Source organism: Oculina patagonica, chromosome 5 (assembly GCF_052425735.1).
Source record: "Oculina patagonica isolate OP01 chromosome 5, crgOcupat, whole genome shotgun sequence".
Classification (NCBI taxonomy): Eukaryota; Metazoa; Cnidaria; class Anthozoa; order Scleractinia; family Oculinidae; genus Oculina; species Oculina patagonica.
Window position 1 is genome coordinate 25574612 of NC_135762.1, and position 10868 is coordinate 25585479.

The following is a 10868-nucleotide window of genomic DNA, read 5'->3' on the forward strand; positions in this document are numbered from 1 at the left end:
CAGTGTCCTTCTATAATATTATCTGTAAACTTCCTTGGAATGTCCAGTTATTCTACTCTTCTGTACATAGCCCCCTCCTTGGCACCCCATCCATGTTGAGCAAATCGTCTTTCCAATAGATAACCCCAAACTTGTTATTTGATATGTTTACTGCTCATTTAAGATTACAAGTTAAAACGTTGACCATTTGCTCAATTTTTTCAGGTCCTTTCCCCATTTCTTAAAGAAGCTCAAGTCCCCCGATTATAGAGGTAACTATTATTGAATAAAAAATGAAAGATGTAAATTTTGTCATAAATTCATGTCTTTTTTGGTGCAAATAGATCACTGCTTATAAAATATTTTTGGTAAAGTCTATTGCAGTTTTCAGGAAATGTTAATTGAGAAGGGGTTTCATTGAATGTGTAAAGTAAAAATGCTCTCTTTTCTTCTTTTTCAGACAGGAATGTGTTTGGAGTTCCCCTTTCAGTTGTCCTGCAGAGGACAGGTCAACCTCTTCCACAGTCAATCCTCTTTGCAATCAATTACCTTCAAAGATCAGGTAATAGAAACATTGTCACTACTGCAGCTCATATTTCAGTTTTCATCAATATAAATTTAGTACTAGCACATTTTTCTGTCAGTTGTATATACTTTTGCAATTTGTGTTGCTGACTTTGTGTAACACGTCTGAGTCTTATTCCGAACAACGATGTTTAGTATTTAGTGCATATGGTCTAAATTCGATTTAATTTGCTTTAGGATGCGTACGGCTAAACAGATCATTTAAGGTTAAAATCACATAACTAAATTATTTAGCACAGAGGGAATATTAGATCTAAATAAGCTTAATTCTCTAATATGACTAATGTTAAAGCCTTATGTATGGTGTGATTTTTTTATCTATAGCTGTGGATGCTGTTGGCATATTCAGAAAGTCAGGTGGTAAACAGAGAATAAATCACCTCAAGGAGATGATTGAAGGAGATCCAGGTACAACACTTTTACTTTTCTACAAAAATAGAACCGACACTTACAGTTAGACGAGAAGAAATCAGGCTACACTTACAGTGTGCATGTCTTAGTTATGTTCTCCTCTATGGTAAAAAAACAATTAAATTTTAAAAAAGTCATCAGGTAATTCTTAATTAAAAAAGAAATATGTATTATTGGATTCACTCAAAATTACCTTATGGACCCCCAGTTCCAAAAAAATATTATTTCTCATTCCTCCAATCTTGTAAACAAGAAGTGGAAACACTGATTTTAAACTCTCATTAGAGTACTAACAGTTTGTTGTCTGTGTCTATCACATTTATGACTGTGTTTATCAGGTTGAATACCAACTTATTCTTATTGAGATTTCTCTTTATGCACTGCAGATAATACGGATTTTGAAGGTCTGTCACCCTATGATATGGCTGACATGCTAAAGCAGTACTTCAGAGAACTTCCTGAACCCATCCTGACATCAAAACTAGCAGAAACATTCATAACTATCTTCTCAAGTAAGTAGAAACCATGTGCCCGGAGTCGTGTAAGTCTGTAACTGGTTTATAGCCTTCATTAATCCCTGTAAGCGTAATACCAAAACGGTTTTCATCAGTAAGTCAGCAAACTGTTAGAAATACCACTTTAAGCTAGATAATATACAGACTGCCATGTTACCCCCTCACTGTGAAATTACTACGCTGTCACCCAAACAAGTTTCCTGCATTGTTCTCCAATGATTTGTCTGAATGACTGGCTCCTTTAGCCTAACAATGCAGATTGTTACACGTGTTTTGATACCTTGATGAGGTGTTAGGTGCATGTAGGGCAAAAAGGTTGCTTAAAAAAATACAGTGAATCATGCTTACACTGGAGATTATAATGGTGATGAACTTTGACAGATAACCCAAATAATAAAATATAGTTATCCTGAAGACTTCACCTTTTAGGGTGTGAGGTCTTTAATATTGGCGTCATATCTTTATGTTGTCTGTGTGTCTCTCTGTAGGTATTCCTTCCGATTCCAGAATGGAGGCAATGCAAGCAGCAATTCTTCTTATGCCTGATCCAAACAGAGAAGCACTGCAGACACTACTTTTGTTCTTAAATGAAGTGGCTGCCAATTCTGAAACAAATCAGGTAAGATTTCATTAATGGATGCTAGAATGAAAAAGAAATGTAAGTTTATGTAGATTAGAACTAATTGCAAAAGCCGTTTGGACCAGAAGACTGTTGGTTTCCAAACAATATTGTTTTTTAAAAGTAACAAAGCCTTTTAGCCTTTAAAGTAGTCCTTTAAGGACAACCTGTAGTCAACTGACGTATCTAATTACCATCATTAATACTGGCATTAATATCAGTGATATTCAACCTTATCATTTTTTTTTCCACCACTCTTATCACAAGCATCCCATTGTTGGCATCTAGCTCTCCTTTCACCACGTTATCATTAGCATTTAAAAAGCTTACATGTTGAAGACAATAACCCACAGTTAATGACTGTGGAGATATTTGATGTCAACCACTCTAATGATGACATGTAATTCTTTTTTGTTTTGTAAGATGAATGAGAAGAATCTTGGAGTGTGCTTTGCTCCATCACTTTTCCATTTGTGTGGCACCAAAGAGGACCCATCTTCTCCTAAACGGCAAAAGAGAACGCCCATGAACAAAGCTTCCAAGGAACTCACTGATAACTTGGTAAGTTTTGTCTATTATTCCACTTGTTGCTTCAACCAAAGTGAATCACATTTTGAAGCGGAAGTTCTTGATCGCCAAATATTGGAAATGTAATCTAAACTTTTCAAGTTGCTGCCTACAAAATTCCAACATTTTTTCGACTGCTTGAGGCATCTGTGACATGAAAAGTTGAAAATACAAAGATGTCACACACCGGCGAACTCCAAAATGGCGGCGAAGGCAGCAACAACAAAACCTCTATAATGCATCAGTCAATTGAAACCCCGGCCCCCCGACCCCCGGGGTTTTGGGGGGTTTTACGCCTCCCAAACCGGGGTTTTTTCCCTTTTTTGGGGCCGCGCCCCCCGGGGGGGGGGTTTTAAAAAAATTGGGGGGCGGGGGGGGGGGGGGGGGGTTTACCCCGGGGGGGGGCGGGCGGCGGGAATTAAAAAAATTTTTTTTTTTTTTCTTTTTTTCTTAAATTTTTTTTTTGGATAACCACATTTGAATCACATACTTGTTATGTAGCTTGAGGCAAGCCTTGTGGATCTATAAACTGTAAAGGAAGTATGATGTTGAGACTGATGCCATCATGAATTTTTTTTGTTTTAGGCTGCCCATGAATGCCTGGCTCAGATGATTACTGAAGTTGACAAGCTCTTCTCGGTAAGTTGAATTCCTCTACAATTGAAATTTCTTACTGGCAGTTTTCTCCGTCAATGTTAGGTTCTACTCACTAATTATGAACGAAATAAGCCTAATAAGGAACTTGAAAAGTTAGAAATAATACCAGTTCTTAATGTTTAACCATCCTGTGCTTTCAGATTCCCGAAGACACGGTGAAGAACAGTCGGTTTTCGTACATCGAGAAAGGCGAACCAGTTTCTTTGGAGCAGCTGGGAAAATCCAAATCCAGTCCTGAAAATGGCTATCAAACTTACATCGAGTCGTGTATTGCTGGACTACTCAAGGTACTATTGAAACTAAACTGCTGGCTTTTTGCAAACGGTGTTCTCTCAAATGATAGGAACGGCAAACGACAACAGTCAAGGACTTTCCCGCCAATTCCCCGCCGCGCCTGTCCAAGGTCATTCCTGATTGGCTTACTTCACGATAAGTCGCTTGCTGATTGGTTAAAAATAAATTACGTCGTTCACCATTCCATGCACCTTGTTTGAGGTCCTAGTTTGATTAAGAATTCTTGGTCTATGATTTTAAAGCCCTTCATTGTTGTATGCGACAGAAAACTCTGTTCAGATAAATTGTTTTCTTTAGAGAAAACCACGACGTTAATTTGTTTATTGCTTCAATTTCTTTGCAGGAAGCGAAAGACAAATTCAAGGGCTGGGTATCTCAGCCATGGTACGACAGTTCGGTAGAAATCTCCTACAAGAAAGTCAAAGATGGCTACCCGCTGAGATTGTGGAGATGCGTTGTCGAAGTGAATGCTAGCCCTGATGATGTCATTAGAAGAATTCTTTACGAAAGGTAAAGCCCGACTTGTATCTCGATGTAAAACTCTGATTGAAGGTTAAGGGTTTGTTTTTTAATTGGCCAATTCTCGCTAGGTGACAAGAACTTGGCATTATCTTTAGAGTCAACTCTCATCCGTTGTCAGGATATAGTTGCCCTAGTTTGTGTTATTTGGGTAAATATCAAAACAACTTTCTATAGGTGTAAGTTGTAATCCTTTTCTGTGTTCCTGGGCTACAATTTCCCTTTTGTGGTGCCTCTATTTACTGAGTCGTATAAATGGGTACTAGGGAATTGTTGTGAGAACCTGACAATAATACTTTTATGAGGAAAGAGGTAAGGGGGGGGGTGGGGGGATTGTGATGTGGAACTATTATTCCATCTACAGGGGGTGCTGGCAATACCTCATCCTATTCCCTTTTATATACTTCAGAAACCATAGTAACGTGCTTGTAAAACATGTCTTCTCTAATCATTGACGCCATCGTTTCTTTTTAGGCATCTCTGGGATGAGGACTTGGAATCCTGGGACATGATCGAGAAAATCGATGATCACACAGACGTGTTCTTTTACACCACAAAATCCATGATCCTTCAACCAAAGCGACAACACGTCGTTCTGAGGTGAAAACCTATAAAGCAGTTATTCGTATCCTCATAGTTAACTGAAACTTGCTTTCAATGAAGTCTCGTGCTGGAATCTTTTTCAATACAAATGAAATTTAGTTGTCATGTTCGCGCGCCTTTAATGCAATTTACTGAAATTCAAATCACGCCCTTAACAACTATGAGATAATTTTTTGTTAAGTAATCTTTTGCATAGGTTATGTCCTTTAGTCAGTTCGTACAAAAAAGGAGAACTATCTATTGGAAAAACAATTTTCTTGTTGGATCCTCTCCTGTAAAATTATTAAACAAAACAAACCCAAATCCCACAAATCTAGTTCTTTATATTTGCTAAGCGAATTTTGAAAACTTAACTCTAAGTTAAGTTCAAGGATACGATAACGAATCAAATTTTTCCTTTCATGTACAAAATTTCCTTCATATCAAAGGAAACATAAAGATAATAATTACCAGAGGTAGAAGAACTCCACTGAGGCAATAATAAACTGAAACGGACCAAGGATTTTTATAATCTTTTATTGGGGAAGATTAGGACGTATTTAAGGACGATTTAAAATAGACTACATTTTTTTAGGCGCGCTATCCGTGGCATATATAGCTCCTTTAACTTGCCCATTCTATTTATTCTATTTTCCAGGTCATGGACGGACCTCGAGCGGGGTGTCTGTGCACTGGTGTCCACATCCATTAATCACCCCCGAGCTCCTCCAAGCAACGGAGTGCCTTCTATTGTTCTCGCATCAAGGTACCTTGTGGAGCCTTTGGAGAACGGGAAATCTCGGCTTACGCTTATAAGCCGCGTGGATCAAAGGTGAGGACTGTCTTTTTCTGATAATTGAGTGTGCTTTACGAAACTTATTTAGTTAAGCTATTGTAGAAGAAAACCGCCAAGAGTTGAAGCCTAGATGCAAAGATTTTCTTTGATGGATTGAAGTCCTTCCTCTTTCCCAACCAGTCATTGTACTTGGACTAAGAACTTTTGAAAAAGGCTCGCAGTGAAATAATTTGTATTAGCGCGGTGGTCGATTTGTGAAAACAACAGGCATAAACTGTTTCTTATCTTATACAAATTTATCTTGTTCGTCCGTTATGCTCCATTTTCTTTAAACAAAGAGTGACAGAAATCTCTTATCACCAAGCACAGTTCCGAAATATAATTTTGGCACAACGGCGAGACTTTGACTTTGGTACAATAGAGGCGGTACCTTTATCATTCCGATTCTCAGAGATAAGTTTAACACGCCCATTGTGATATTAAACTGGCCATCCGTGCGGTACTAAGTCACGTGTTGATGAGATCAAATTAAATTAAAGGAAACGTCTTGGAGCATCGCTTTCATCTTTCTAATGGCGGCATCTATCTTCTCACGACCGGAGATTGTACAGACCAACTTAATGTCACACAACCCACGCGCTTTTCCGATCTCTCTTCCTTTGTGAAATTGAAGTTTAGCACGCAACAAAACTATCCAATATAATGGGTAACTTGCGATCAGCGTTTGAACCTCTGGTAACCGTAAAATACCGACCGTTAGAAAGTTTCGATGTACCTTGATTCTTAACGGAAATTGAAAGAAAAGAAAACTTTCCTAAGTTTCTGGTCGACCACTAAGTCTAAGTGGCTGACCAGTGGTAAAGACCGTTAAGAAATGTTGAGCACAGCAAAGCTATTCGAGCTTGAGAAGGGTGAAAGTGACTTTGTTTCAAAAAGAAGACGCGTGTCCTCCAGCCTGCTTAACTAGCGGTTTCATTGTCGCATAAAACTTTAGCTACGCAGGATGTGTCCTGTCTTCCTGGGCCCTCAACCCTTTGGATAAAATGTTTAATCCGAACAGGGATTTATCTCTTATTTCTCCATCCCTTTTTATAAAAAAAAATTCAATTGTTCAGGTCATGACAAATGAAGCCCCTGATCTGTTTGATCAAACATACTGATAGTACAATAACAGAAACTACTGATGCGATAAACAATTATTATAAGTGAAGACTCAGTGAATTTTGATGTAATATTCTCGTTTTGTTCTTGTTCAGGGGAAGAACACCAGAGTACTACAGCAAAGCCATCGGGCCCTTCTTGGCGTCGTCAGTGGCCAAGGTACGGGACACTTATCAGTACGGATCAGATGGCCCAGAAACAAAAGTATAACGAAACTTATGGCTGCTTCCAATGGTACAAAGAAATTCACAATTGCGTGGCCATGATGAATACTACGCGTTATGGTTATGGTATTCATGGGTTAGCAGAAGAATTGAGGACAAAGTTAAAAGCCCTAAAGCGTCACAAAAGCAGAAAGCCTTATTGGAGCGAGAACTAGAACCAACCAAGAACTAGAATCCTTATTTGGGAGTCACGCAACGCTGCTCCCCAACGTCCTTGCGTGACAACACCGATAACTGCTGCGAAAGGGTACCTTCCAAAGATCATACTTGTGACAAAATGGACTTGTTCTCTAAGAGAATATAATTTTTAAACAAAGATGTACAGAATATTTAAAAGTCTACATACGTAATTCACTCGTGTATTCACGTCGAATCACTCAGCCCGTTGTCACATGGACATTTTGAAAGGGAAATTCTAAAACTTAACAGTTGGTAGGTAATTATATGATGAAAACATTTTACAAAAAAAAAAAGCTCATTTTTATTTAACAGTCGCACTGTGGCAAAATAAGCCAAAATTTGAAGCCAAGTTGAGATATATTTTTCTAGGCATTTAGAAAATGGCTTCATTGGTCAATTTTAGTACAACTTTTTTTATTATTATTGTTCTAGTTGTAGTTTTTTTTATGAGATAAATTTTGTAAGTTGATAAACTCCATTTTCTACGTAAGATGTAAATTATGCCACGGCTCCTCCACCTGTTAATTTATTACCCTTTGCGATGAATTATTCACAAAGTTTTAATATATACGATGCATATCTATTTTGACATCAGAAAGTACCGCCCATTTGATCACCGAAAAAAATAAGAGAGAAACCACTTCTGTAAAATTGGGTCGATAATAAACACAATTTCTGAAACCTTGTCTTAACGTTACTCTGGAGTGCTCTACTCCCTTGAAGTTTGAAATTTCAATCCAAAAAGCTTTGGTGAGCATTCCAGTCACTGAGTGTCATACAGAGAAAGCATCTCAAAAGACCCCCCTATCTATTCCTCAGGAATAATATATACTGCCTATTTGCCTTTTATATATACTCCCTATTTGCGCGTTGCTTTCAGACACACTTGCACGGTTAGTTAATTCCACTATGTGCTGTGCGTTTTGCAAAACCAAGGTGAAAAAGCACAAAGAAACTTGCAGTGTCATTAAGTTTTCAATTTTATTCTTATTGTCCAACCGAGCAACTTAGACAACGTCACCCCATCAGTTGCCGGGCGAACTGCACACTCGGTTCGTGTCACATGACCGTCTTAGTGCGTTTGAAACAAGTGTTCGTACTGATACGTACTTAGAGTTAATTTCCTGCATCCTTTCCAAAAACCGCAATTACAATAAAATGACAAACAGAGACACACGCAAACACAATAATGTAAGAGCAGTATATATGCAGTTACGCACGACAAGAGGGATGTTTATAACTCAGAACAATGAGGTTGCTTTTTTTCTCATTCGGAAGTACCTCCTACAATAGTCTGCACGAATGTCACCATTAAGGATTGTCACAGCTTATTTTAGTTTAAAAAACGCAGCATTGCCGTCCGCTGAACTTCCACAAACTGTTTAGGAATGTAACAAATTTTCCTTAAAATTAAATATAAAACAATAGATTAACACGCATGCACAGTAAGTGTATGCAGAATCCATGCAGTTAAGCACGCAAAATGAGTTATTTATAACACTGGCCTCAAATAATGAGGGTTTTTTCCGTTAAGACCTCCTACAATGAACTGCACGAAATTTGAAAATCAAGTAATCCGCCGAGACGCCGGTCCCAGATCATCAGACTATAGCAATGATTACTAAACGCCCTCGCTGAAAGAAAATTTCCTATTTTCTGCACGCAACGAGTACAAAATAATACCCGGTATTTAAATCTTCATCATTAGCATAATATTTACCTTTGATACCCCGCAGTTCAATTTCAGGGCAATCAAACGTAAAACCGCGTTATTTACGCACTTCCGAGCGATAATACCACAACATCCTACACAACGGTGACCTTACGGTGCAAGTCAACTGGAAATTTTTAAATGTGTGGTCGCGTGCACCGAAAACAATTGAGCCATTTTTGCCACAGTCGTTAAGGACGATTTTAGACCACAACGGGCACAAAAACTTTTTAAAATTTAGTTCCATCATGCTATCCACGCAAGACAATCGGGGCAAATAATTTTTCGACCGATTCCAACATTGTTCCCAGGGCATTCTTCCATCCCGGTCACTGATGCACGTGCCTTAATGAAGAATAGAACGGAGAGCGCCCGGGGAGAACGACTTTTAAACCTTTCCCGCCAGACTTAAGACCAAGACGAGGCGCGGGGCTTCCCAGGTCTTCTCTAACTGGAAGTTGATATAATCTGAAAAATGTTTTTTTTTTTGTCATAGTCGATGGAACTGACTGTTCTCGATCATCGTCCCTTCGCTTCTTGTCATCAAATCAGGCCTCACAACCATATTCATGGTATGTAAATCAGTAACCAGTTGAGGGCGTAGAAAAGGCACTCCCCCTCCTCCCTCTCTCCAGTAGAAAGCCTGGTGCGAGGGAAACCCCAAAAAATCTTGAGCTGCATGCGAGGATAAATAGTTGTGATCAGTTTGCCAGCTTCTGGACTGATTACTTTTCAGTCTGTGAACCACAACAAATCTAGTAAGCCATCTGGGAATTTTTAATTAAGGATTGATAGGCGAATTCTTCTGTTTTTCTCATTGCCGGCCACACATTTGTAATGCCAATTAAAACGAAAATAAGATTCCTGAGCGCGGCAAAACGAGGATGAAAGGACACAAGAAGTGACAAAAATCACGCAATGTGGCAGCGAAAACTCTCCTCGTCTCTCACGACAATCAGGTTCAAATACGATGAGAGTAGCTGAGAGTTGACTAGAGTCGATGAGACCGTCTTAGAGTTTCAAGACAAACGTGAGCGACAGTTTGAGGTCTGGGCTACTCAGTTTTATTTGCGTTTTGCAAGCCGGGCTTTAGATGTCCTTGTTGATGAGTTCTCGACACTGCAAAGTAGTTAGATCGTGATCAGTTTTGGAAATGAAGGCTTGGTTGGTCTACCACCAAATAAGATGTCACTGAGTGGTGGGCAAACAAGATATTGCCCTAAAACAACTAACAAGGGCTGTTTCTTTTTTTAGGCAAGATGGAAGAAAAACAGGAAAACAAGAGACACTAATTTCCTTTTTGCAAAGAAAGAACTAACAATTGGTGTTTTGAATATTGGCAAGCTGGAGGAAAACAGGAAGACCAGGGGTCCTTGTTTCGTTGCCATTTCCGACCATCTCTATACTTCGGCACTTATTGGTTTTGCTGGTTTCAAAGCAATGGATGCTCCATCAAATGTCATCTTTTGAGCTTATATTTAATCTTTTCCTTACTACGATAGCAATATATTGTCCAAACCACAGGTAATCTGTAAAAGAAAGTGTTCATTTTGGGGACAATTTCTTAATGTACTTCCCTCCAATAACAACAAAAGTACCTTCAGAAATAAACATCCCACCCCGGGCCTCACACACCTACCAAATGTAAGGGAAGAAAATAATGGAAAATTTTGTTTTCTGTTACAGATCCCGACTTTCCAGCAGCCAGCAAGTTCCCCCAGGTTTGCTCTGTCGTCCCAAAGTTTAGAGAAGAGTTGTTCCCAGCCAAAAAAACCCTGTTATCACCCATGAAACAAATCTTTGCTAAAATCTACAATCATGATCATTGACAAAATTCGTTGGTACACCCACCCGCATCCTCCCGCCAGCCTCAGTGCTGGATAGCGCAATGTGCCCAAACTCCGTGTGCAGTGTGCTTCAGTTTGTGAGCAAAAGAAGGCGGCAACTGAAGGCATTATTTTTTGCGTGTTACGCAACATTGTAAAGGGGGAGAGGGGGAATTACTTATTTTTTCATTTTTCAAGTAAGAAAAACAATGCAGCAATTGCGCCAAGATTTTGTCAAAGAT

General features: G+C 39.0%; 2 protein-coding genes across 18 annotated transcripts in view; one reads left to right on the top strand and one right to left on the bottom strand.

Annotated features, from left to right (window-relative positions):
- Positions 1-7770, top strand: part of LOC144653536 (stAR-related lipid transfer protein 13-like) — a 38898-nt gene extending 31128 nt beyond the window's left edge. For all 17 annotated transcript variants that reach the window (XM_078513534.1, XM_078513538.1, XM_078513536.1 and 14 more), the window contains 12 exons: positions 205-251; positions 440-541; positions 889-972; positions 1362-1487; positions 1979-2109; positions 2533-2670; positions 3262-3315; positions 3474-3620; positions 3971-4137; positions 4621-4746; positions 5387-5560; positions 6781-7770. In XM_078513534.1, coding sequence (XP_078369660.1) covers positions 205-251; positions 440-541; positions 889-972; positions 1362-1487; positions 1979-2109; positions 2533-2670; positions 3262-3315; positions 3474-3620; positions 3971-4137; positions 4621-4746; positions 5387-5560; positions 6781-6895 — 1411 coding nt within the window. In that variant the 3' untranslated portion in view covers positions 6896-7770. The remainder of the gene's footprint in view (positions 1-204; positions 252-439; positions 542-888; positions 973-1361; positions 1488-1978; positions 2110-2532; positions 2671-3261; positions 3316-3473; positions 3621-3970; positions 4138-4620; positions 4747-5386; positions 5561-6780) is intronic.
- LOC144653540 (dual 3',5'-cyclic-AMP and -GMP phosphodiesterase 11-like) overlaps positions 1-10868 on the bottom strand; it is a 260413-nt gene that overhangs the window by 168262 nt on the left and 81283 nt on the right. The gene's annotated exons all lie outside the window — the stretch shown is intronic.